The following is a 27,830-nucleotide window of genomic DNA, read 5'->3' as shown; positions in this document are numbered from 1 at the left end:
CAATAATGAAGGTGTCATGGGTCTGCTGGTGGGAGACATGCCTGCATGAGGAAACCCCAGGTAGCTGAGAAACTGATTCATTGCTCTCCCTCCCTGGAGAGATTCTTGCAGGGGTCCTGCGCTTGCTTATTCAAGTAGGCCATCTGTGACTGCTTTCAATGTTTTCATTTGGCATTACCGGGCTGATTGTCAATCATTTCTTGTGGGGACCTGCTTTACCCTTGTTGGCTACCAGAACTTAGCAGACCTAGAAAAGCAGTAGGGGCGGAGGGGACGGTGAGAAAGAAGCGGGGGAAGACAGGAGGTGGCTAATGAGTCTTCCTCAGTGAACACACAAAACAGTGAAGGAATGAAATATAATCAGGAAGTGAATTTGCTTCCAAGGGAAAATTGGTGGAAAAATTATTTTTCCTCTGCTTTGGATTTCATTTTTAAAAAAATGCCTTTCTCTTTAGTGGAGAAAAAAAAATGTTAAAGGTAAAACCACGATGAGATACCACCTCATGACCATGAGAAAAGCCCATCTTGAAATAAAAAAGACATCCCCTGATCATGGACTGGAAGAATTAACATTATTAAAATGGCCATCCCACCAAAAGCAATTTACAGATTCAATGCTATTCTAATAAAAATTTCAATGACATTCTTCAAAGAAATAGAACAATTATTGATGAAACTCATATGGAATCACCAAAAACCCCGAATAGCCAAAGCTCTCCTGAAAAAAAAAAAGAAGGGAATGGAGGCATCACACTCCCCAGACTTCAAACTATACTACAAAGGCATAATCATTGGACCAAGAACAAACACACGGGCCAATGGAACCAAATAGAAAATCCAGAAATAAACCCACAGATTTATGGTCAACTAATTTTTGACAAAGGAGCAAAGAAAGATTTCTTGACCTACTAAAGATAGAGCTTCCATATAATTCAGCAATTCCACTGCTACGTATTTACCCAAATGACACAGAAACATTAATTCCAAAGGGAACCTGCATCCTTATGTTTATAGCAGCACTATTTACAATAGCTAAGCTTTGGAAACAACCCAAGTGCCCAAAAATAGATGACTGGATCAAGAAGATGTGGTACATATACACAATGGAATATTACTCAGCAATCTAAAAAGATAAACACATGCAGTTTGCAGCAACATGGATGGAGCTAGAAGAGATCATGCTCAGCGAAATAAGTCAGAAAGAAAAAGAAAAATACCGGATGGTCTCACTCATAGCAGGAATTTAGGAAACCTAAATAAAGGACCAGGAAAAAGACTAATCAATACAAAGTAAAAATCAAAATCAACAAGCAACTATAAACCAGAGACATACTACCGGAGGGTGGGGAGGGACGGGGAGAGGAAGGGCTAGGGTCAAAATAAGGGGGAGGGTGGAATTGTATGGGGAATATAACCAAAATGAAAACACATACATTGTGCAAAAATGAAAAATGATATAAGACTTATATAAAATAAAATATTAAAAAAAAGAAAAAATAAAGAAATGCTTTTATTTTTTTGGTGCAGCAGGAACATTGCTCCTCAAATAGTTTTCACCCGTGGGATGAGGAGATGTTGAGTGTTCTAACCTCAGTGTCTCTGACATTTACATCCATGAGCTTCTGGAAAGATTCACTTCTAAGACATCGTGGTTGTTTGAATGGTTGTACCCAAAAGGTATTGATTAATGGATCCATGTTCACCCCCAAAGAAATTTCTAATGGGCTGCAACAAGGTTCTATCTGTAACTCTGTACACTTTGTCATTCACTGACGAAGATGTGAAAGTCAGACTTTGGATAATTAGAATACAAAAGCAATGGATATAGGCTGCAAAGGTGTTCTGAAGTTCAGTTAGTAAAAATAATATCATAATCACAAGAATAGAATAGGACATGTGAGACTAAACTGAGGTTTAAATATAAATGTTAAAGTGGGTTAAACTAATTGCTATTCAAAAAAAAAAAGAAAGAAAGAACACTAAAACAATGTGTTCTCCAGTGAACACTGACAGGGCTGTTCTTCCAGCACATCTTTTCTAGAAATTAACCCTCTACCTAAACCAAATGGTAGCCACATAAGCACTTAAGGTACAACATGACTTAGGTGATAAGACCAGAAGTGGACCCTTGACCCAAGAAAGAGAATCTATTTCTGAGTATTCCAAAATTAGATCTGAGAATGGTAAGACAGTCCCTTTTAGGAATTCTGGGGTCTAAGAGGTAAAACCTTGGTTTAGCAGGTAGCCATGTCTCCACTATGGGGGCAACACAGGGATCTGATCTGTATAGGCAGGAACAGGGGAGGCTTCTTTCTAATTTTAGTTTCCTTAGGTCAGTTGCTTCCGTGGCTGAGATGCATCTTTATCTCTTAGTGTCATTCTACTGTAATAACCTGACAGAATCTAGTAAATTCCCTTTTAACTCAAGCTAATTAAGTTTCTGTCATTTGCAACACAAAATGTCAGTAATAATATTTAAACGTGACCTCCAACATAGTGTCTGGAATAAGGGTGGAATAATAATAAAGTATTAAATCTCTAGGTAGTACTAATAAAGTACTAAATCTAAGCTCTGCCCTGATTACACTATGGTGGACTACAGTGGTCATTTCAGGTTCAGTTTTCTAAAGATGACTGTCAAGGGGTAGGTCTGAAGGAAGAGGACGTAGCTGTACAGAAATGTTTGAAGAGCTGTCATATGGAAAACAAGAGAACATGGTTTGTGTTGTCCAATGACCAAAATTGACAGCAAAAGTTGAAGGCTGGAATGTAATATACAAGTTTCCTTTCTCAGCATTAGAGCTATCCGATAATGGATGGATTATCTAGTGGAAGATCAAGGTCATCATCAATGGGAAGATTGCGTCACAATTTGGATATTTACTTATTTGGTAATTTGAAATAGGTAGCAATTAATAGTTTGCTTATAATTTACTGAAAGATTTTCCATATGTGAACTATTGTGTTTGACATATGCTTTATATGAATTTACTCATGTAAACTTCATAATGATCATATGAAATAAGGATTGCCATATCCATTAAAATTATTTATCAACTGCACACTCAGACATTCATTTCTAATTTTCAGGAGTTTTTTCCTCTGTAGTTTCCATTTGTTTGTACATTTAAGATAGTTTGATTTTTTTTCTTTTTTTTTTTTAAGATTTATTTATGTATTTATACAAGCAGCACTGGGTACAGTCAGAAGCGCGGGAGGGTGAGAGAATTCACCAGAGACAGAGCGGGGAACAGAACAGGCAGACGGATGAAGTGCACTGCCGAGGGGAGCAGCGGGCACGGCAGGAGAGGTCTGTGCGCCTTGTGGGACCCTTGCCTGGAGGCCGGGGATCCAACCGGCACTGCAGAGGCTGCGGGCAGCTTCGCAACCCAGCTCAACCGCTGCGCCACCGGGGAGGGCCCTCTTTCTGCTTTTTAATGATGATGATTATTAATTCTCTATCTGATGGGCCGAGAAGTTCTTCCATGTCATCGTTGAGCTCTGGTGACTGTGTTTTCTTGTGGTGTGTCTTCCTGCTTGCTTGCTTGGTTATTTATATTTTTTTCTTCTCCCTGTTGTTTGCTTTCTAATTAGTTCTATGCATTGGGACGTTATGCCACTGGTGTTGGCGGGCATCTCTTTGGGGTGTTCTTTTAGGGGTGTGGAAACTGTTTACCAGACTGAGACCAGCACTGGTAGGCCAAAACTCCACCAGGGTGTTTATGCTGTGTTGCTGGGCTCTGTCTCTTTCAATTCCCTCCCTCTGTATTTACTCAGTTCCAACAGGGAATCAGCTAGTTGGTGATTTAGTTCTGGTCACGAGGTGGCGCCAGAGACCCATACTTGTTGACCTGTGCTTTTTCCCAGAGGTTCTCTGAGTAGTGGAGGGGGCCGCAGGGGGGGCCCTCAACACGGGGGCTCTTATGCAAGCCAGGTGCTGTTTCTGACCTGTGTTCACCAGGTGTTGTGCCCGCAGCTGTATGGATCCCATGCCCTGAAGTCTGCTCTCTAGGTCTCAGTTCCAGGGCTATCAGATCCAAAACACTGGCTGTCACCCTGTGCAGTGCCCGCTGCTATGGCACATCCCACACCCCCAATCCTGTGCCTAGCTAACAGTTCCAGGATGGGGTCTTGCTCCACGCCTTATTTCCCTCCTTACGCCTGTTTGCGTTTGCATGGCCCACCCTCTCTCAGCGTCTGAGGGTGTTTTTGTGATCACTGGTTTCCAATGGGTGTTGGTGATTTTTTAGGGTGTTGGTGATTTTCTGGTCGCTAAGTGGCGCCAGACATTTTTCCTAGTGTCCTTCGGGAACTGTTTTTAAGCCCTTGGGTGGGGGGAACAGAGTGGGAGTGGCGTGGAGAGCCTCAACGGCGTAGGGGTGCTGTGTCTGCCTTGTGCCCCACCGTAGTGGGGATCCCACGCCCCGAATTTCGTGACCCAAGTCTTAGTTCCCAAAGCCCTCAGGTCCAGGACGCGGGCTGTAGCCCAGTTCAGTGTCCGCAGAAATGGAGCCTTTTGCAGCCCCCTCCCATGTCTGGGCACCTGGTTTCTGATTACTCAGTGAGGGACATACATTCACCTCAAAGAGGCCCCTCCCCGCCCCTCCTCCCCATCTCCCTGCAAGCTTAGGTCGCAGGCACGTGGACCTGGGCAGCCCCGATCTGCATATGCTTTTCAAGCACCCTACTTACACACACACACACACACCCGCACAAGCTTATCTGCTGGCCTTGGGCTGTCTGTAGGTCTCCTGGGAGTCTTTGTTTTTTCTCCAATGGCGCCCAGAGCCGTTCCCTCATCTCCGTGGTGAATCCTGCACAGTTCTCCACAGTTCCAGTTCACAGGGTGCTGTGACTGAAATAGTTCCTTTCCACTCACGGTCCCGCTTGATGTGTAGTTTGTTCTAGTTGGTTGTCTTAGTTTTTTTTTTTTTCTTCTATCTGTTGGTCAGAGAGTGCCGACTTTATGGGTGGGGGAGGGTAGCAGGGTTCTGAGCTTTCCTCCCTTCCAGTCCTCTTTTATGGCAACTTTCCTCTTTCAGCAGTTTGCCAGAGACACCCATTTATCTTCCGTGTCCCAGTTCTCGCAGGGACCGGCTGCTTCTCCTCCCTATTAACTTTTCTTTATGAGAGGTCTTCCTCACAGCGTTTCCTCGCCACCATGTTGATGACGTCTTCTCTTCACTGCATTTTGAACTCTGAGTGTTATTGCAGTTTCCATTAAGATTCACCATTACTGGCAGTAGTGCTGTTTTGTAGGCAGTTAGAGCACCTAAGTTTTTCCTTATATCCAGTGAATTTTCAGAGTCCCAATTGGAAACTAAGTATACTTTACTCAGTTTCCAAGGCGGAATCACATTTTAGTAGCACTAGTCACTGAACATTGAACTGTGAGTGTTGGTGCAGTTTCCCTGGAGAGTCAGCATTACCAGCAGTAGTGCCATTTTGCAGGCAGTTACAGCACTTGAGATTTTCCTCAAATCCAGTGACTTTCAAGAGTCTGCATTGGGATCTGTGTGTATTTCACTCAGTTTCCAGGACGGTTTTACACAGGTGTTGCTCTTTTCACTACACTTTGAACTCTGCTAGTAGTGCAGTTTCCATTGTGATTCAGCATTATCACCTTTACTGCTTTTTGCAGGCAGTTACAGCACCTGAGATTTTTGTCCTATTCAGTAACTTTTAAAGTCCACTTTGTGAACTCTGTGTATTTCTCTCAGTTTCCAAGGTAGAAGATCACAGCAGTTGCTCTTGTCATTTACTTTGTTCTCTGAGTGTTAGTGCAGTTTCCACTGAGATTCAGCAGGACTGCAGGAGTGCCGTTTTGTGGGCAATTATAACACTTGGGAATCTCCTCATATCTAGTGACTTTCTAGTGTCCACATTGGGAACTCTGTGTATTTGACTCATTTAACTGGTGGAATCACATTGGATATGCTCTTTGACTACACATTGAACTCTGAGTGTTATAGCACTTTCCTCTGAGATTCTGCATGACTGGCAGGAAGTTACAGCACTTGGGATTTTCCTCATATGCAGTGATTCTTAAGAGTCCACATTGGGATCTCTGTGTATTTCACTCAGTTACCAAGGCGGAATCACATAGGAATTGCTCTTTTCTCTACACTGTGAACTCTGAGTGTTAGCGCAGTGTCCACTGAGATTCAGCATTACCGGCAGTAGTGCTGTTTTGTAGGCAGTTAGAGCACCTTTTTCCTTATCCAGTAACTTTAAAGTCCGCTTTGTGAACTGTGTGTATTTCACGCAATTTTCAGGAGAACATAGCAGTTGCTCTTGTCACTTACTTTGAACTCTGAGTGTTAGTGCAGTTTCCACTGAGATTCAGCATGACTGCAGGCGTGCCGCTTTGCAGGTATTGACAGCACTTGGGAATTTCCTCATATCCAGTGACTTTGTAGTGTCCACATTGGGAACTCTGTGTATTTGACTCATTTACCAGAGTGGAATCACATAGGATGTGCTCTTTTGACTTCACTTTGAACTCTGAGTGTTAGAGCAGATTCCATTCAGATTCAGCATTACCGGCAGTTTGCAGTCGGTTAGAGCACTAGTGACTTTCCTCGTAAGCAGTGATTCTTAAGAGTCCACAATGGGATCTCTGTGTATTTCACTCAGTTTCCAAGTAGGAATCACATCAGAGTTGCTCTTTTCACTACACTTTGAATTCTGAGTGATAGTTCAGTTTCCATTGAGATTCAGCATTACTGGCAGTAGTGCTGTTTTGTAGGCAGTTAGAGGCAGAATCACATTTTAGTAGCACTTGTCACTAAACTTTGAACTGTGAGTGTTAGTGCAGTTTCCCTGGAGTCAGCATTACCGGCAGTAGTGCCATTTGCAGGCAGTTACAGCACGTGGGATTTTCCTCGTATCTAGTGACTTTCAAGAGTCTGCATTGGGATCTGTGTGTATTTCACTCAGTTTCCAGGGTGGAATCACAAAGATGTTGCTCTTTTCACTGCACTTTGAACTCTGCTAGTGAGTGCAGTTTCCATTGTGATTCAGCATTACCGCCATTAGTGCTGTTTTGCAGGCAGTTACAGCACCTGAGACTTTTGTCCTATCCAGTAACTTTTAAAGTCCGCTCAGTGAACTGTGTGTATTTCAATCATTTTCCAAGGCCGAAGAACATAGCAGTTGCTCTTGTCACTTACTTTGAACTCCGAGTGTTAGTGCAGTTTCCCGTGAGATTCAGCAGGACTGCAGGAGTGCTGGTTTCCCAGCAATTACTGCACTTGGGAATTTCCTCATATCTAGTGACTTTCTAGTGTCCACATTGGGAACTCTGTGTATTTGACTATTTACCCGGGTGAAATCACATAGGAGTTGCTCTTTTCACTACACTGAGAAGTCTGAGTGTTATAGCACTTTCCTCTGAGATTCAGCATTACCGGCAGTAGTGCTGGTTTACAGGCAGTTACAGCACTTGGGACTTTCCTCATATGCAGTGATTCTTAAGAGTCCACATTGGGAACTCTGTGTATTTGACTATTTACCCGGGTGAAATCACATAGGAGTTGCTCTTTTCACTACACTGTGAAGTATGAGTGTTAGTGCAGTTTCACCTGAGATTCAGCATTACTGGCAATAGTGCTGTTTGGTAGGCAGTCAGAGCACCTAAGTTTTTCCTTATATCCAGTATCAATTCAGAGTCCCAATTGGGAACTCTGTGTATTTTAGCAGTTTCTAAGGTGGAATCACATTTTCGCAGTTTCCGTGGAGAGTCAACATTACTGGCAATAGTGCCATTCTGCAGGCAGTTACAGCACTTGGGAATTTCCTCATATCCGGTGACTTTCTAGTGTCCACATTGGGATCTCTGTGTATTTGTCTCATTTAACAGGGTGGAATCACATGGAATGTGCTCTTTTTACTACACTTTGAACTCTGAGTGTTAGAGCAGTTTCCATTGAGATTCTGCATTACCAGCAATAGTGCTGTTTTGCAGGCAGTTACAGCACTTGGGACCTTCCTCATGAAAGGTTCGGCGCGGTAAAGACAAGGAGAGCCAGGCTACATTTCTCAAAGGGAGGGAAAGTTTATTGCGCCCCGGGCGGACCTCACAGACCCAAGGTGGGGGTCAGTGAAGCCGCGCACGTTGTTAGGGGGAAGCAGGGTTTTATAGGGTGAGGAGAGGTCGGGTGGGTAGTTGGGCTCCTATGGCGGGAAAAGTTTGTAGGGCAGGTAAAGGTTCTTTTGTCTGAGATGAGACTCGTAGTGGGAGGGGGGAGGCTCATTGTCTGAGTCCTCCAGGCAGGTATCCTCATTCCTGCCCCCCCGGTGGGCTTCCTGGTTGGCTCCTGCATTCCGGCCTGCTGCATGGACCTTTCACCTCATATGCAGTGAGTCTTAAAACTCGGGATTGGGATCTCTGTATTTCACTCAATTTCCAAGGCAGAATCACATAGAAGTTCCTCTTTTCACTACACTTTGAACTCTTCTAGTTAGTGCAGTATCCATTGAGATTCAGCTTTACCGGCAGTAGTGCTGTTTTGTAGGCAGATAGAGCACCTTTTTCCTTATCCAGTAACTTTAAAAGTCCGCTTTGTGAACTGTGTGTATTTCACTCAGTTTCCAAGGAGAAAAAGATAGCAGTTGCTCTGTCACTTACTTTGAACTCTGAGTGATAGTGCAGTTTCCACTGATATTCAGCACAACTGCAGGAGTGCCGTTTTGCTGACAATTACAGCACTTGATAATTTCCGCATAACCAGTGACTTTGTAGTGTCTACATTGGGAACTCTGTGTATTTGACTCATTTACCATGGTGGAATCACATAGGATGTGCTCTTTAGACTACACTTTGAACTCTTCTAGTTAGTGCAGTTTCCATGGTGATTCAGCATTACCACCATTAGTGCTGTTTTGCAGGCAGTTACAGCATCTGAGATTTTCGTCATATCCAGTCACTTTTAATGTCTGTTTTGTGAACTGTTTATATTTCACTCAGTGTCTTAGGCTGAAGAACATAGCCGTTGCTCTTGTCACTTACTTTGAACTTTGAGTGTTAGTGCAGTGTCCACTGAGATTCAACATGACGTCAGGAGTGTTGTTTTGCAATTACAGCACTTGGGAATCTCCTTATATCAGTGACTTTCAAGAGTCTACATTGGAAACTCTTTTTATTTTACTCATTTACCAGGGTAGAATAACATAGGATGTGCTCTTTTGACTATATGTTGAACTCTGATTGTTAGAGAAGTTTCCATTGAGATTCAGCATTACCAGCAGTAGTGCTGGCTTTCAGGCAGTTACAGCACTTGGGACTTTCCTCAAACCCCTGACTCTTTAGAGTCTGCATTGTGATCTCTGTTTATTTCACTCAGTTTTTGCAGTGGAATGTTGTAGGAGCTCCTTTTTTCACTACACTTTGAACTCTGAGTGTTAGTGCAGTTTTCATTGAGATTACCCACAATAATGCTGTCTTGAGGGCAATCAGTGCACTTATGATTTTCCTCATATGCAGTGATTTTGCAGAGTCCACATTGGCTCTTGTGTGTATGTTTATCAGATTCCAGGGCAAATTCACACAGGAGTTGCTCTTGTCACTCCCTTTGAACCTTGAGTGTTAGTGCAGTTTTCAATGAGATTCTCCATTACCGGCAATAGTGCTGTCTTCAAGGCAGTTACAGCATTTATGATTTTCCTTATATCCACTGTTTTGTAGAGTCTGCATTGGCAACTATTTTTATGTTACTCAGTTTCCAGTGCGGAATCCTATAGGTATTGCTCTTCTCACTCACTTTGAACCGTGAGAGCTAGTGCAGTTTTCATTGAGACTCACCATTACCAAAAAAAAGTGCTGACTTATAGGCAGTTAGAACAGTTAGGATTTTCCTCATATCCTGTGTCTCTCAAGAGTCCAAATTAGCAACTCTGTGTGTTTCACTCAATTTTCAGGGCAGAATCACATAGGAGTTGCTCTTCTCACTATACTTTGAACTCAGAGTGTTAGTGCGGTTTCATTGAGATTCAGCAGTACTGGCAATAGTGCTTTTTTGTAGGCAGTTAGAGCACTTGTGATTTTCTTCATATGCAGTGACTTTTAAAAGCCTGCATTGAGATCAGTATGTCTTTTACATTTTTTCAAGGAGTATCACATATGCGTTCCTCATGTCATTACACGTTGAACTCTGAGTGTTAGTGCGGTTTTCAGCAAGGTTTAACATTACCCACCAAAAGCGCTGCTTAGAGGTTGGTTGAGCACTTACGTTTTTCCTCATAACAGGTGACTGTTTAAAGCCCCCATTGAGATCACTGTGTACTTTATTTAATTACCAGGGAGGAATCACATATGAATTGCCCATGTCACTAGACTTTGAACTCTGAGAGTTAGTGCACTTTTCAGGGAGATTCAGCATTAGCAGCATTGAACACTTATGATTTTCCTGATATCCAGTGACTTTTAAAAGCCAGAATTAAGTCAGTGTGTATTTTACTAAGTTTCCAGGGAGAAATCACATTTGCATTGTTTATTTCACTAGACTTTGAACTCTTAGTGTTTTTGCAGTTTTTCGCATGATTCAGCATTACCCACCATAATTGCTGTTTGAAGGTAGTTGAGCACTTATGACTTTCCTCATATCCAGTGACTTTAAAAACCTGCATTGAGATCAGTGTGTATTTTACTTCGTTTCCAGGAGAGAATCACATATGTGTTGCTCATATCACTGACTTTGAACTCTGTTAGTGCAGTTTTCAGCAAGATTCAGCATTACCCACCAAAAGAGCTGTTTGGAGGTACTTTGTGAACATATGATTTTCCTCATATCCATTGACCTTTAAAGCCAGCATTGAGATCACTGTGTATTTTTCTTAGTTTCCAGGGAGGAATCACATATGCATTGCTCATGTCACTAGACTTTGAACTCTGAGTCTTAGTGCGGTTTTCAGAGCAATTCAGCATTACTGGCCCAAACGCTGTTTGGCATTAGTTTGAGCACTTATGACTTTCCTCATATCCAGTGACTGTTAAAAGCCCACTATGAGATCAGTGTGTATTTTACTTAGCTTCCAGTGAGGAATCACATATGCATTGCTTATGTCACTAGACTTTGAACTCTTGAGTGTCAGTGCAGTTTTCAACAAGATTCAGCATTAGCCACTGTAAGCATTGTTTGAAGGTTGCTTGAGCACTTACGATTTTCCTCATAAGAGGTGACTATTAAAAGCCCTCATTGTGATCATTGTGAATATTACTTAGATTCCAGGAAGGAATCACATATGCATTGTTCCTTTCACTAGACTTTGAACTCTGTTAGTGCAGTTTTCCAAGAGATTCAGCATTACCCACCAAAAGTGCTGTTGAAGGTAGTTTGAGCATTTATGATTTTCCTCATAACAGGTGCCTGTTAAAAGCCTGTATTGGGATCAGTGTGTATTTTTCTTAGTATCCAGGGATGAATTACATCTGCATTGCTCATTTCACTAGACTTTGAACTCTTAGTGTTAGTGCAGATTTCAGATCAATTCAGCATTACCAGCCAAAAGAGTTTGTTTGTTTGTTTGTTTTTGTGGGACCCTAGTTGGCAGCCAGGGAACAAACCAGCGCTGCAGAGGCTGCGGGCAGCCTCTGCAGCCCAGCGCTCAACCGCTGCGCCACCAGGGGAGGCCCCAAAAGAGCTGTTTGTAGTAGTTTGAACACATGATTTTCCTAATATCCAGTGACTGTTTAACGCCCACATTGAGATCAGTGTGGATTTTACTTAGTTTCCAGGGAGGAATCACATTTGCATTGCTCATGTCACTAGACTTTGAATTCTGTTAGTGCAGTTTTCCGGAGATTCAGCGTTACCCACCAAAAGTGCTGTTTTTTGTTTTGTTTTTTTTTTTTAATAATATGACACTTTTTTTTTTATAGAGGCATGTTTTATTTATTTATGAAGCACGGGAGGGTGAGAGAATTCACCAGAGCCAGAGCGGGGAGCAGAACAGGCAGAAGGACCGAAGTACACTGCTGAGGGGAGCAGCTGGCAGCAGGAGAGGTCTGCGCGCCATGTGCGACCCTTCTCTGGTGGCCGGGGAGCAGCTGGGGATCGAACCGGCGCCGCAGAGGCCGCGGGCAGCTTCGCAACCCAGCGCTCAACCGCTGCGCCACCGGGGAGGCCCCAAAAGTGCTGTTTGAAGGTAGTTTGAGCACCTATGATTTTCCTCATATCCAATGCAAAAGCCTGCATTGAGATCAGTGTGTATTTTACTTATTTTCCAGGAAGGAATCACATATATGCAGCTTATGTTACTAGACTTTGAATTCTGAGGGTTACTGTCATTTGCACAGCAATTCAGCATTATTGGTCAAAAGGCATTAGGGTGTAGTTTGAGCACTTCCGATTTCCTCCTAACCAGTGACTGTTAAAAGTCCGCAGAACCCAAATGCCCAAAAATAGATGACTGGATCAAGATGTGGTATATATACACAATAGAATATTACTCAGCAATCAAAAAAGATAAACTCATGCAATTTGCAGCAACATGGATGGAGCTGGAAGGGATCATGCTCAGCGAAATAAGCCAGAAAGAAAAAGACAAATACCAGATGGTCTCACTCATAGCAGGAATCTAGAAAACCTAAATAAGGAACCAGGAAGAAGAATAACTATAATAAAGAAAAAAAATCAAAATCAACAAGCAACTATAAACCAGAGACACTCTATGGGGAGGCAGGGAGAGGAGGGATTGGGGTCAAAATAAGGGTGGGGAATATAAAAAAATCTTAAAAAAATAAACAAAACATAAAAAAAATAAAACCTGGTTAAAAAATATATACATTGGCAAATGGCCAACAGGCATATGAAAAAATGTTCAACATCACTTGTAATCAGGGAAATGCAAATCAAAACTACAATGAGATACCATCTTATACCAGTGAGAATGGCACATATTAAACAATCTAGCAACAACAAATGTTGGCGAGGATGTGGAGAAAAAGGAACTCTCCTGCACTGCTGGTGGGAGTGCAAAATGGTCCAACCACTATGGAGAGCTGTGTGGAGATTTCTTGACCTACTAAACATAGAGATTCCATATGATCCAGCAATTCCACTCCTAGGTATTTTCCAGAGAGGAATCAAATTTCCAGAGAGGAATCAAATATACATTGTTCATCTCACTAGACTTTCAATACTGAGTGTTAATGCACTTTTCAGAGAGATTAAACATTACCAGACAAAAGTGCATTTGGAGGTAGTTAGACATTACCCATCAAAAGCAATATTTGGAGGTAGATTTTGCACTTGTGGTTTTCATTATATTCAGAGACCCTTAAAAAGTGCATTAAGGTCTGTGTGTATTTTACTTAGTTTCCAGGGAAGAATCATGTATATGTAGCTCATGATATAAGACTTTGCCAGAGGTGGGGGAGGTGAGAGGATTCACCAGAGACAGGTGGGGAACAGAATAGGCAGATGAACTGAAATACACTGCTGAGGGGAGCAGTGGATGAGACAGGAGAGGTCTCCCTCCAGTCTATGTACACCAACATTACTGTCTTTTTATGGCTCTTCTCATACATTTCATTTATGCATCTGTGGTCTTGTCCATAGAAAAGCTAGGTCGGGCTTCCCTGGTGGCGCTAGGGGTTAAGATGCAACCTATGAAGCTATCCACAGCCTCTGCAGCACGAGTTCGATCCCCGGCCAGGGGACAGAAGAACTGGGGTATAGGCCAGAGGTGGGGCCGGGGGGGAGTGAGAGGATTCACCAAAGACAGAGTGGGGAACAGAACAGGCAGGTGTACTGAAATATACTGCTGAGGGGAGCAGTGGGTGAGACAGGAGAGTTCTGCTGCACCATGTGGGGTTAGCTCCCTGGCCAGGGATTGAACTCAGCTGCAGTGGCTGGCAATAGTGCTGAGACTTTAACCCTGTGCCACCAAGGAGGTCCCATCAGCCCCTTTTTGTTGTCTTTCATATATAAGGTTGTTTATATGATTAGGACCAAGAAGAACAGTAACTGCAGTTTAAGCACAACTGAAAATGTATTTGCCATGTGTAAGACCCACAGAAAAGCAAGTCAGAGATTTCTAAAAGCTCCTCTCAAAAAGTTCTCCAGGGGTCTGTGCTTTTCTTGCTACTCCACCATCTCCAGACCATTGTCCTTGTCTATGTAGGCAAAGCCGATTGTTTCAGATGTGAGAAGAGCCATATGTTTAGGACAGACTTTGTGAAAAGTGTGGGAAATTTTTCAGTCATAGCTCAACCTTCTCGTCTAACAGTGACCTTGCATGGGGAAAGACGAGAGGTTTTTGAATATGAGGAGTGAGAGAAAACTTTTGTACTGGATCAGAGAATCCCAGCTGTGCTAGTTTTCGAGGGCCACCATAACAGCACCATAACACGGTGGCTGAAATAGGACAAATGTATTGTCTCGTAGCTCCGGAAGCTCAATATCCAAAATCAGTGTCAGCAAGGTTGATTCCTTTGAAGTCTGCCAAAGGGAGATGTTTCAGGTCTTTCTCTTTGACCTGTAGAGGGCAAGCCTTCATGTTGGCTTCCCTCTGTCCCATCTCTGTATTCACATTTCCCCTTTTTCTAAGGACACCAGCCATATTGGATTAGGGTCTACCAAATGACCTCACTTTTACTTTTCCACATTTACCTCTGTGAAGACCCCATTTCCAAATGCAGCCACATTCAGAGGTTCTAAGGGTCAGGACTTAACCATATGAATTTTGGGGCAACACAATTCAGCCCAAAAACCCAGTAAGGGAGCTTGTGAATATGACTAGTTGAGAAAGTGTTTGGCCAGAGGTCACATCTCATTTGACACAGGAAAACCTATATTTAGGAAATCATTCATATTAGCATTTAACAAGGTTTTATGACAGCCCCAAATAAATTTCCCAATGCTGCACTGTTCTGATAGTTAAAGAAGTTACCAAAAGCTAAGACTATGAAGTGGATTTGTGGATTTTCAAATTTCAGGAAATTGTAATTTCTCATCAAAGAGTCTTGGAAGCGAACGTTTACCTTTTCCAAATTTTCTTTCCTTAAAAGATCTATTTATGCATACAAGAACTGGGGTATAGGTCAGGATGCAGGGGATGAGAAGATTCACCAGAGACAGAGTGGGGAATAGAACAGGCAGACTGACCAAAGTACACTGCTGAGGTGAGCAGCTGGGGAGGTCTGCTGCTCCATGTGGGTAGCTCCCTGGCTGGGGATGGAACTCCTGCTGCAGTGGCTTCGGATAGCTTCATAGTGCTGAGACTAACCCTTTACACCATCAGGGAGGCCTCTCCAAATTTTCTTAAACCATGAATGGGTTAAGGGCAATCTAAGGAAACGAGGGTGTCTGTTAATTGAGGGGAAGTATATTTCAGCTGCTTTCTCCAGAAAGCTGGAGTTAGATATTAAAAAGTTTGATATAAAACTAGATTAAGCATAATATTAGTAGGACAGAGTCAAACTGATTTTATTTAAAGACTGATATTTCTAAGCTAGATGATTGGTTAAAAGTGTGCCTTGTTTCTCATAAATCACTTGTTCTCTGTACTTTGGAACAAATTCTTGGGCCAATTTGGGATAAAGCTCTTTCTCTCAACTCTGACTCATCTAGAAGGGAGTGAGCCCCCTCGCAACATTAACTTGCTAGGTTTACTGTTTTCAGAATGTGAACCTCCGTGCCATTTTAAAATATCCTTTACTGTCTCAGTTTTAAGATTTTAATATCTTCAGAGTTCTGAACAGAACCAAACCCATTTAATACATGGATCAGCTGAGAGTTTAGAATTACTACCTTCGATCTAAATGTTTTCAGGGACAGGATGGCATTCCAGATGATCCAGTCAACATTTCTGTAGGTAGGAAATAACTTCCTCCAATTAAATGACAGTGATATGTTGAGGGATGCAAACCTTTTTCAGTATTGAGATTATCCTCCTGGGCCTCTCTGGTGGCGCAAGGGATTAAGACACAACCAATGAAGCTATCCGCAGCCTCTGCAGCACGAGTTCGATCCCCAGCCAGGGAGATATCCACATGGCGCAGCAGACCTCTCCTGTCTCCCAGCTGCTCCCCTCAGCAGTGAACTTCGGTCAGTCTGCTTGTTTTGTTCCGCACTCTGTCTCTGGTGAATCCTGTCACCCCCTCCCCCCACAGCTCTGGCCTGTACCCCAGTTCTTGTATACATAAATAAATATTTTTACAAAAATGGATTATCCTCCTGAATTAAGCAATTTTTAAACACTCAGAAAAGAAAGAAGCTTTGTCTCTTCCAGTTTCTCCTATTAGAGGACCCAATTTTTCAATTATTAATGCCAGCCTCCCATGTCAGGCCGAGGAACTTATTTCCTAAGTTAATGCTCTTTGTTCCCCAAGTTTATACTAATGGAACAGGAAGAAAATACAAAAAAAAAAAGTCTTTTTGGGAAATCACATTAAAACACACACACACCCCCACACATCCTATACGACTACTACTTTTAAACAAGTATTTGAATAATATAAGCAGTATTTACAAGTTCAGCAGAAACAAAAAAAAAAAAAAAGGAAGGGAGACAATAATTAAGAGGGTTCTAAGCCCTGAGGTCTTGAGAGTTCATGTGATACCTGAGATGGGGAATGAAGGGGAGAGAAATCCTTTTTGATAAGATACTTTGATGCTTGAGTCAAGAAATGTGGCTTCAGGGTTACAGTTTTCAGACTGTACAGATCGATGAACAGTGTAGACTGACTCAGAAAAATACACAGATCCCTAGTGAATGTCTCTTGGGGGCTCCTGCAAATGTTTTTTTGATTTATCTTAAAAGGAAGTGACTTCTCTAAAATAAGTACAATCTTTACAAAAGGTGGGGGGTGGGGGATGTGACTTGGCAGGAATTCTCTACCTACCCTTAACCTTTCGTTGCCCTTTTCTCTTCCCTTCTGAATTGCAGCCAGGGTTCCTGGAGGAACAGCAGCTCTTGTGTGAATGTGATGGGAAAAGCCACAGGACAGAGACAGTGAAGCAAGAAGCCAGAGGATCCAGGGACATGACATTCCTGACCAGGGGCCCCTTGTTAAATGTCCTGTAAACTGCTTTCTTTGTAACCCACTGGGATAGAATTTTCTCTTGCAGAGAATCCATTCCTAAGTGGCGATACTGGCTAAAATGTGTTCGCGCCTGTAATATGCCAGTGCAGTTCTAAGCACTGCGTGTGCTGAGTTTCCACATCCGTGCCATGACCTTATGAGATAGGCCATCAGTCCTCAAAGTGTGGTCCCGGAGCCAGCAGCATTAACCTCACCTAGAAGCTTAAAAATGCAAATCTGGGGCTGCACCCTAGACCTCTGGGGGTGGAGTCCAGCAGCTTGTGTTTTAACAAACCCTCTGATGTATACTGATGCTTGACAACCGTATCTCTGTAGATGATGCAGAGCATGAGGTGAAGAGTCCAGAGGATGGAGCCAAGAGCTCTGGAAAAATCATTGCCAGAAAGCACCACTGAGTTCTTAGCAAGCAGTATCGTGTGCCCATGGGATTCTAGAAACTGCTGTGGACCAGTGTGTCTTGCTATGGTCTTTCTAGTGGGAGTGTGTAGAGTGATTATCTACCCTGTGCCTGCTCTGCCTATCTGAGGGGAGACAGGTAACTTGCATGTTAAGTCCATAAATGTTCAAATTCAACCCAAGGGATCACACCCTGGGAATCTCAGCCAAGCCCTTCCTTGATATAGATGATGCTGTCCTGAACTTCAAGATGACACTGAAAAGGAATCAAACTTGCAGGGATCATGCATCTTTTGTGTGTGAAAGACACAAAATCATTAGCAGCCAAAATTAGAGAAAAATGTATATAAATCCCAGGACGTTGTCCCAGGTATCACACACCCAAATGAAATGAGTGATTCACAAATCAAATGAACAGTGGGGCCTCCCTGGTGGCGCAAGCGGTTGAGCGCAGCGCTGTGAAGCTGTCCACAGCCTCTCCAGTGCCGGTTCGATCCCCGCCGGCCTCGGAGCAACCCACATGGCGCAGCAGACCTCTCCTGTCTCACCTGCTGCTCCCCGCAGCAGCGTATTTCGTCAGTGTACCTGTTCTGTTCCCCACTCTGTCTCTGGTGAATCCTCTCACCACTCTGTACCCTGGCTATTGTATAAATAAAATAAATCTTAAAAAAAAAAAAAAACAGTGAATGAAGTGGACAAATGAAATGAGAGCAAATAAGAGCAGGCAGACTCGCTGCCAGGCCCAGAGGAGTAATGGTGCTGCGGACCATGAATGGTCCTACCCCCTGCTATTACAAATACTATGGCTGCCATGAACAGTCATGTACAGGTTTTTGTGTGGAAGTGAGTTTTCATGTCCATATATGTGTGCATTTTAATTACATATTTGTTCTGTAACGTAATTGTTAGTAGATGCATGGACACTGAGAATTGTTATATCTCTTTTATAAAATGTCTCTTAATACTATAAAATGCCTCTTGTATCATGAAATGTCTCTGTGGTAATACTTCTTGCCTTAAAGTCTACATTATATTTTCTTGTTCATACAGTCACATCAACCTTTTTATGGTTAACCTTCGTGCTGTATGGCTTTCTCTGTTCATTAATTTTCTAGCCCTTTTACTATACATGCCTAGTCTTTTTCAGGACATTTTTAACAACATAAAATTGCCGTTTTAACCATTTCTAAGTGTTCAATTCTGTGGCATTAAGTACCTTCACGATGTTGCACAACCATCACAATTATCCATCTCCAGATGGAATATCCTCTTCATCATGCCAAACAAACACCCTGTAGCCATGAAGTAAGATTTCTCATCCCCACTTTTCTCTAGTCCTTGGTAACCATGTACCAGGGCAGGGTGAGGGGCACCCCAGAACCCCCAAAGCTGTCTGCTCTAAAGAGTTTCTACCATCTACCCTATCAAGACAAAACATATTCTAGTGCATAAGACCCTCAATGGAAAGAAACTTTAATACTATTAGTGTATAACAAAGAAATGAGAAGGGAAAGATAAAGAACATAGTTTGCAAATCAAGCCCCCAGTGGTACCATCCGCTCGTGGATAAATGTCCAGCCAGACAGGGTTGGCCCAAAGCAGGGCCACTGAGGCTTGAAAACCTGTCACAGTCTAAAGCACCTCCTGGAGGGGACCCCCAGGAAGGGGCAGAAGGGGACCAGCACGTCTGAGACAAAAAGAGCAAAATCAGAATCAAGACAAAAACTGCCATTGTTGACCTCCCCACGGGTCTCTCACTCACGTCTGTGTCGCCCAGTCCAGGACCAAGAAGCAAGTGCAGCTTCTTCACATGTCTCTCTGCTTCACGTGCCTCCTCCAGGCCTCCTTCTGCTCCCCATCCTGCTTCTTTCCTTCCCCTGTGCTGATCCACCCTGATCCAGGGGCAGGGAACCTGGAACCTCCCCTTTTCCTGGGGACCACCTTATTGCAACCACTCTTTCTGTCTCTGAATTTGGCTATTTTAGGTATCTCATATAAACAGAATCATAAAAATATTTTTCCTTTGGGACTGGCTTATTTTACTTAACAAAGTTTTCAAGGTCTGTTATGTTGTAGCCTATATCAGAATGTCATGCCTTTTAAAGCTTAAATGATATTCCGTTATATATGCATACTCTATTTTGGTTATAGGTTGATTGTCATTTGACTTAATTCCACATTTTAACTATTGTGAATAACGGTGCTGTGAATATTGATGTGCAAACATCTGTTTGAGCCCCTGCTTTTCTTTTCAGGACACACGTAAAAGTTAAATTGATGAATTACATGGTAAATCTATGTTTAACATTTTTTTTAAAGATTTATTTACGTATGCATACAAGAACTGAGGTACAGGCCAGGGGTGTGTGGGTAGGGGGTGTTGAGAGGATTCACCAGAGTGGGGAACAGAACAGGCAGACTGACTGAAATACACTGCTGAGGGGAGCAGGGGGCAAGTCAGGAGAGGTCTGCTGCGCCCTGTGGCTATCTCCCTGGCCAGGGATCGAACTCGTGCTGCAGAGGCTGTGGATAGCTTCACAGTGCTGTGCTTAACCCCTTGCACCACCAGGGAGGCCTGACAATGTTAGTCGTATAATCCATGAACCCAGATGTCTTTCCATTGATTGGTGTCTAGTTTCTTTCAGCAATGTTTTCTAGTTTTTGGTGCACTCACATTTCTTCAGTTTATTCACAAGTATTTTATTCTTGTTGATGCTATTGTAAATGGAAATACTTGTTAGTTTTGGAAATTTTGTTCATTGTTCTTGTATAAAAACACAATTGACGTTATATGTTGATTTTGTATCCTTCCCTTTTACTGAATTTGTATATTAGCTTAACCTTTTTTTTTTTGTGGCGTTCTAAGGATTATCTAGATGTAAAATCATATTATCTGCAAATTGAAATAATTTTACTTTTTCCTTTCTAATTTGGATGACTTTTGTTTTTCTTACCTGCTTGCTCTGATTAGGAATGATAATAGTATGTTGAATCCAAGTGGTGAAAGTAGGGATTCATGTTTTGCTCCAGATGTAAGGAGAGGGAAGCTTCCAGTTTTTCCTTATGGAATATGTTTGCTATGGATTTTTGTAAGTGGTTTTTATCATGCTGACAAAATTTCCTTTTGTTCCTTAAACTAGGAGTGTTTTTATTTTTTTAAGATTTATTTATTATGCATATAACAATTGGGGTACAGGCCAGAGGTGTGGGGAGTGAGAGGATTCACCAGAGACAGAGCAGGGAACAGAACAGGCAGACTTACTGAAATACACCACTGAGGGGAGCAGCGGGCGAGTCAAGAGAGGTCTGCTGCGCCATGTGGGTAGCTCCCTGGCTGGGGATGGAACTCATGCTGCAGTGGCTGCAGATAGCTTCATAGGTTGCATCCCAACCCCTTGTGCTACCAGGTAGGCCCTATTGAGTGTTTTTAATCAGGAAAGAGTGTTGAATTATGTCAAACACTTTGTCTGAATTCATTGAAATTATTAAGCATCCTCCCCACCCCCAATTCTGTTAATGTGGTCTACAATACATTGATTTTTCCATATGTTAAACCATCTTACATTCCAGGAATAAATGATTACTTGGTCATGGCATATAATCCTTGTAATATGTGTGAATGAATCAAGTTTGCTAGTATTTTTTGAGGATTTTTGCATTAATAGTCATGTAAGATTCGTTTTAATTTTCATTCTTTCTAATACCTTGTCTTACTTGGTATTGGGGGAATGCTGATTTCATAGAAACTGTTTCCTCCTTTTCAATTTTTAGAAAGAGTTTGAGAAGGATTGGTATTCTTCATTAAGCATTTGGTAGCATTACCACTGAAATTATGTAGGTGGGGCTTTTCTTTGTAGTGAGGTGTTTTTTTTTTTTTTTAATTACTGTTTCAATATCCTTACTAGTCATAGATCTATGCAAATTTCTGTTTCTTTATGTTTCATTTTTGGTGAATTATGTTTTTCCAGTAATTTGTAGATTCCATTTAGGTTTCTGATATGCTGGGATCCCATTTTCCTTAATATTTCCTTTTGATCACTTTTCTTTCTGTAAAAGTCCATAGTAACGTCCCCACTTTCATTTCTAAGTAATAATTAGAGTCCCTATTCTTTACTTTTCTTAGTCAATTCAGCTTAACATTTGTCAATTTTGTTGAAGTTTTCCAAGAACCAACTTTAGGTTTCATTGACTTTTAAAATACTGTTTCTTGGGACTTCCCTGGTGGTGCAAGGGATTAAGTCTCAGCACTATGAAGTTATCTGCAGCCACTGTAGCACAAGATCAATCCCCAGCCAGGAAGGTTGGCACAGCAGACCTCCTGTCCCCCACTGCTCCCCTCAGCAGTGTATTTCAGTCGGTCTGCCTGTTCTGCTCCCCACTCTGTCTCTGGTGATCCTCTCACACACCCCGCATCTCTGGCCTGCCCCCCAGCTCTTGTATGCCTAAATAAATAAGTCTTTAAAAAAATACTGTTTCTGGCCTGTACTTCCTAGTGGCCTGGTTTATCTGCTTGCCCTAGTCTTCTGTGTCTGATCTTTTGAAGTCAACAGGCCAGTGAGCTTCATATAGATTGTGTGTAGATTGTTCTTGTGGCATTTATTACGTTTTTTCATGCAAACATACTCATGAGACTGCAGATGGGCACTTGAAAAGTTTCCCGTTCCTGGAATGATTATGCATGGGTTGGTAGACATTCCAGTAAATTTATCTGTGATATATGTTCTAATTTCTAGTAGACAACTATGAACCATCAGGATGTGGAATTACTGGTTTCAATGCAAGGAAAGTGAAGGATATGAAAGGATCACACCAAGAAACCAGTACAGGAAAAGTCCAAAGCGACATTTTTCTGGACATACCTTTTTGGTTCTAATTCCCACTTCCACGGGAGTTTCCGTAGTGTAGTGGTTATCACATTCGCCTGACACGCGAAAGGTCCCCGGTTCGAAACCGGGCGGAAACAGATCCTTTTCTCCTCTCTTTTTCCTTTGTTACATTTCTTGGGCATTATTTCATTTTCCTCAGCTAACCAAATATAAGCTTTGCATCAAATGCACGCACCGTCTCTCTCCCTTCGGAGACCTGAGCGACACAGCGGCAGGCACACCCCGCCCTCCTGCCTCCACATTCCTGCGCCCGCCCGGGAGTCGCACGCGGCTCGGGCTGTAAAAGGCCTTGATGCTGTCGACCCGCGGAAACACCACCCCCCCTCCCCCCGGAAAGGCCAAAGGCCACCACCCCCACCCCTACCCCCACCCCCACCCCCACCCCCTGCCTCCACTCACTAAGGAGCTGGCGTCCTTGGGATCCTCGGGAATCTCCAGAGCATGACAGCCCGGCTTTCTGCGCAGGGTGTTTTCTCAGGAATTTCTTAAGAAAGAACGGATTCCGCTGAGCCCGCCAGGAATTAGATCTGTCTTCTGCTCTGAACTGCTGACACACAGAGGAGATTTGCCATGAAAATAGTTAAGCGGCATCCTCTGTTGGACAGCATACTGGACTTACGGGGTAATAGGCAGGGGTGTGGGGGGGGGGCGTGGAGGGAGGGGGGATGGCGGGATAAAATGAGACCCTGCCCGGGCACTGAAACCCTAACTGCATTACTTACTCTCACGGGCTCAAATCACTAAACTAATCATCGACTAGCAAAATAATTTTCTCTCTACATCTTAAGTTCACGTGAAGGCAGCGCTGTCAGCCACTGCCAGTTTCACTGTTAGGACTCAGGCAAGGCCCTCCCTCTTTCAGGTCTACCTTCGCTTGTCCCCCAGCCCCAGCTCCCCCCATTTTTTCAGTTAAGTCTAAACCATCTGAATGGCTGTAAATTTCTTAACCACAACACCAAAAAGCAACAGCAACAACCAATGATTGGCAATAGCTTGAGGAAGAGAATGCCTGAACGTATTCTTGTGCTTTTAGGGGAAACGGGTCACCAAACACCAAAACTAAAATTGTTACAGGGCAGGGAGAGGGGCACCCCAACACCCCCAAACCTGCCCGCTTTAAATAGGTCCTGCCATCTGCCACATGAAGACAAAACATTTAAGACCTTTAATGGAAAAGAACTTTAATACAATTAGTGAACAAAACAGAAAAGACAAGAAAATAGTTTCTAAATCAAGCACCCACAGTTACCCATCCCCTCGGAGGTAAAAGTCCACCCAAACGGGACAGGTCTTAAACACCCATAGAAAAGGATCAGAATCAGCCAGAGTAGTCTGGGCGGAAAAGAGCAAAATCAAAATCAAGATAAAAGCTGCCACTGTTATCTTCCCCACGTGTTCTCTCGCCCACATCTGTGTCACCCAGTTCAGGACCAAAAGGCAAGCGCAGTTTCTTCACATGTCTCTCTGCTCCATGTGCCTCCTGCAGGTCTCCTTCTGGCTCCATCCTGCTTCCTTCCTTCCTCTGCCCTTTCTGTAGCTTCTTCTCCTCCCTGGGTGGGGTAGGGAACCTGGAACCTCCCCTTTTCCTGGGCACCACCCTGTTACACCTGTTACAAAATCACAGACAGTGAAGTAAGAAGTTTTGTTCTTTCACTTTTGGAGACTTGGCCTGGAAAATCCATGGAGAAGGTGCTATAGCCAGAGCATTTCTTCCTCACCCCTTTGGATGTGGTTATTGGGGCTGCCCAAAGAGGTGGAAAAAGGACGTGGGAAATTTGGTCTGACCTATGAAGACGCTGCCCTGGATTCCCAGGCTCAGGTCACTCCCGGCAGATCCAGTTTCTGTAGGACAATCTGGGCGGGTCTGAATTTCCTTCCATCAGATAATTTTCCTGAATACCCCCAGGTCTCATTTAGCCAGGCACCCAAGGCAACACTTGGATGCCGTTCAGCAACTTGCGGCTCCTTACGCTTCTAGTTTCTCAAGTGACCACAAGTGATGCCCCCTTCTTCCCACCAGTTTTGCTCCTTCCCCAGTCCCATTTACAACGTTTATAGTTTTTTCCTAAATTATTTGATTTTTTTTTTAGTAATTTAGCATCCATTACCATTCCAGAGACTTCTCTCTTGACTCCTATGAGTTTATTGTACCTCTTACATTATGTAATTTTTTAAAAAAGATTTATTTATTTATGCATACAAGACCTGGGTTGCAGGCCAGAGGTCGGGGCTATGTGTGTGAGAGGATTCAGCAGAGACAGAGTGGGGAGCAAACAGGTGGATCTACTGAAATACACTGCTGAGAGGAGCAGCGGGGAAACAGGGGAGGACTGCTGCGTCATGTGGGTTTCTCCCTGGCCGGGGATCGAACTTGTGCTGCAGTGGCTGCCGATAGCTTCATGGTGCTGAGAGGTAACCCTTTGTGCCACCAGCGAGGCTCTCTGACATTATTTAATTTATAAAATAAGTAACCCATCCACTTGGTTAAACATCCTCAGTACAGATAGCAACGCCCTGAACATCGTCTTCCTACATTTGTTTGCCCTCTGCCTTACTCCCTGCGCCCTCACAGGTGACCATTGTCTGCAGCTTCCTATTACCTTTCTAGAGAGTTTTAAGAGCACATATACAATCTAAAACAAATATTCTCTTCTCCACTTTGTTCCCATGGTGGCACTCTAGACACACCGTCCTGCATCTTTTTTTCACTTAAAGATATCATTGGAGAGAATCACAACTGAATGCATAATGTTCCTCTTTATTATCCTTTAAGTATATATATACATATTATTCCATTTTCAATATGTCATAATTTATATTATGATGATAATTAGGGTCTCCCCATTCTTTTTACTACAAATAATGCTGCAGTGAATAATTTTATTGTAGTAATTTCTTCTCTGTGCAGGCATACCTCGCACACCATGCAAATGTACATTAAATGATATTTGCATTAAAAATGAAATGTTGGTTGATCCCACCTAATTGTCTTCTATTCAGGCTTAGCATGGTTTCTTTCTTTCTGAGAAGCACAATTAAACAGGATCCTGGGCCTCCTTGGTGGCGCAAAGGGTTAAGACACAACCTATGAAGCTGTCCGCAGCCACTGCAGCAAGAATTCGATCCCTGGCCAGCGAGGAACCCACATGGCGTGGCAGGCCTCTCCTGACTCGCCCGCTGCTCCCCTCAGCGGTGTATTTCGGTCAGTCTGCCTGTTCTGCTCCCCACTCTGTCTCTGGTGAATCCTCTCACCCCCCACACCTCTGGCCTGTACCCCTATTCTTGTATGCATAAATAAATAAATCTTTAAAAAAAAATAAACAAGATCCTGATAACACTCAATATCACAAAACCAAGTAACAGATTCCCTGCTACACTAGGAAACAAAACCAGGCGATCCATGAAGAATGTATAAGAACGTTCAGGATTTTGTTGGAGGACCCAAGGTCCTTGACTTTTCATCCTAAAACTATCAAATAAAATTTCATGGAAATGCGAAACTGTATTATTGCCAAGGATTTGATTTCTACACTCCACAATACAACAGCTCTTTTAGAAGAAAACTGTGAAATTTTACCTCTTCCTCAGTGAGTTTACGTAAAATCAGTAATGGGGGCTTAATCCAGTGTGCTGATTTAAAGGGAGCTTTCAGACATCAATATTTCCACTGTATCTTAATTTATTTCTGAGGATTTTTACTTTATTCTGAAAGGGTAGGTGTTTACTCTGGAAAAGTGGGAGAAAGGTGAATTTTACAAGGGAAAGTGAGCAAGGAGAACCTCAGCAGTTGTGTCCCTGCACAAGTTCAACTTGAGAGAGTAAAACTGAAAGTTAAAATATCTAGAAACTGGGGGCCTCCCTGGTGGTGCAAGGGGTTAATTCTCAGTACTATGAAGCTATCCACAGCCACTTATCCTCAGCCACGCAGCATGAGTTCCATCCCCGGCCAGGGAGCTACCCACATGGCACAGCAGACCTCTCCTGTCTCCCTGCTGCTCCCCTCAGCAGTGTATTTCAGTAGATCCACCTGTTGTGTTCCCCACTCTGTCTCTGGTGGACCCTCTTACCGGCCCTCCCCCCGCCCCCACCTCTGGCCTGTGCCCTAGTTCTTGTGTGCATAAATAAACAAATCTTTAAAAAATTCTAGAAAGTGATATTTTAAAGAGATTGTGTGAACACTGCTGACCCCGTGATGAAGCCCAATGGGTCACCACCCCATAGGGTGTTCTTGAGGGTTGACTGATAATCAGACTCATGCACACAATAGACACCACTGGTTTGCTGGCACTGTCATAAGATAATACCACAGACCGGTCGACTTAAGCAAGGAAAATTCATTTCCTGAGAGTTCTGGACACTGGACATTCAAGGTCAAGGAGTCCCAGTTTGGTTCTCTCTGGAGGCCTCTCTCCTTAGCAAATGGCTACCTTTTCCTGCATTCTCCTGTGGCCTTTTTTTTTTTGTGGCTCACATCTGGGTGTCTCTCCCTCTTCGTATCAGGATGCCAATCCTATCTGAGTAGGGACTGATGGAGCTTAGATTAGAAAATTTAGGATGAAGGCCGGACAGCAGAGGTGCAGGTGGAAATGAACATGGTCCTTCAGCCAGCTTCACAGGGGCGGGACAGTGTCGGTCATTACAAGAAGCAGCAGTGCTTACAGATGAACCCAGCCAGACCTTAAAAGTCATCGATTTCACAGCAGATAAAAGTCCACAAAGGAATGACCCCGCCAAAGAACACTATATAACAGTACCCCTTGCTCTGGCAAAGTGCAGCTCTGGCCCCAAGGCTGCCAGTCTGCGCCTCTTTTAATAAACCTGCCCTTGTGAAACGCAGCCTCTTCCTGTTTGTGTCCATGCAAAGGTCTCTTTCCTTAGTAAACTCTCCGTGTGCTGCTGAGTGGGAAATTCCTCCAAAACACTTCCAGAGGGAACCCTGGGACCCCACATCATATGAATGCCAACATCTCATCTGAACGCCACCAGAGCCCCACCGTTATGATCTCAGTTAACAGTACCTTTTGGAAGACCCTACATCCAAGTACAGTCACTTTGGGGGTTCAGCGGCGGATTTGGGGGACTCAGTCATTTCAGGACAGCGCCCCCATCTCTGTACTGAGTTTAAGGCTCCACAGCACCAGCAGGTCTCCTGACGGCGACCACTTCTGGGTGCCTCAGGAGATGAAGACTTCATTGGGGTTACACAGGTTGCACCTGGAGGCTCAGCTCCCACCCCGCGTTTTGACAGCTGCTACTCGCCTGAGGGGTTCTTTCACCCTGTCTCCCTTCTCGGGCCTTCCAATCCGTGACGCAGACGCTCGCCCTCGTCTCTGGACTCGCGGGAAATTCACTGGGACGAAGGGTCCATTTGAAATGTGGGCCAAGCAACTCCCAAAGGTTCAACTGACAGAGGCCTCGGGCGAGTCCCGCCGGTTTCGCGCGATCCCCGCAGGGGCCACCAGGGGGCGCGACCCGGGAAAGCGGCGGAAACTCGCCGACAT

The 27,830-nt window shown here is 43.5% G+C and overlaps 1 protein-coding gene and 1 non-coding gene across 2 annotated transcripts in view; one reads left to right on the top strand and one right to left on the bottom strand.

Annotated features, from left to right (window-relative positions):
* The window catches only part of LOC119251061 (golgin subfamily A member 2-like), a 111,685-nt gene extending 83,855 nt beyond the window's left edge, over window positions 1–27,830 (bottom strand). Inside the window, 1 exon segment of the mRNA XM_037518565.2 lies at window positions 27,738–27,830. Within this exon segment, the coding sequence (XP_037374462.2) occupies window positions 27,738–27,830 (93 nt within the window).
* On the top strand, window positions 22,334–22,406 carry TRNAV-GAC (transfer RNA valine (anticodon GAC)). Its single transcript has one exon. It is a non-coding gene; the product is annotated as a tRNA-Val (tRNA).

Source organism: Talpa occidentalis, unplaced genomic scaffold, assembly GCF_014898055.3.
Source record: "Talpa occidentalis isolate TD23 unplaced genomic scaffold, MPIMG_talOcc4v2.1 talOcc4.2, whole genome shotgun sequence".
NCBI lineage: Eukaryota > Metazoa > Chordata > Mammalia > Eulipotyphla > Talpidae > Talpa > Talpa occidentalis.
This window is presented reverse-complemented; position numbering and strand designations above follow the sequence as displayed.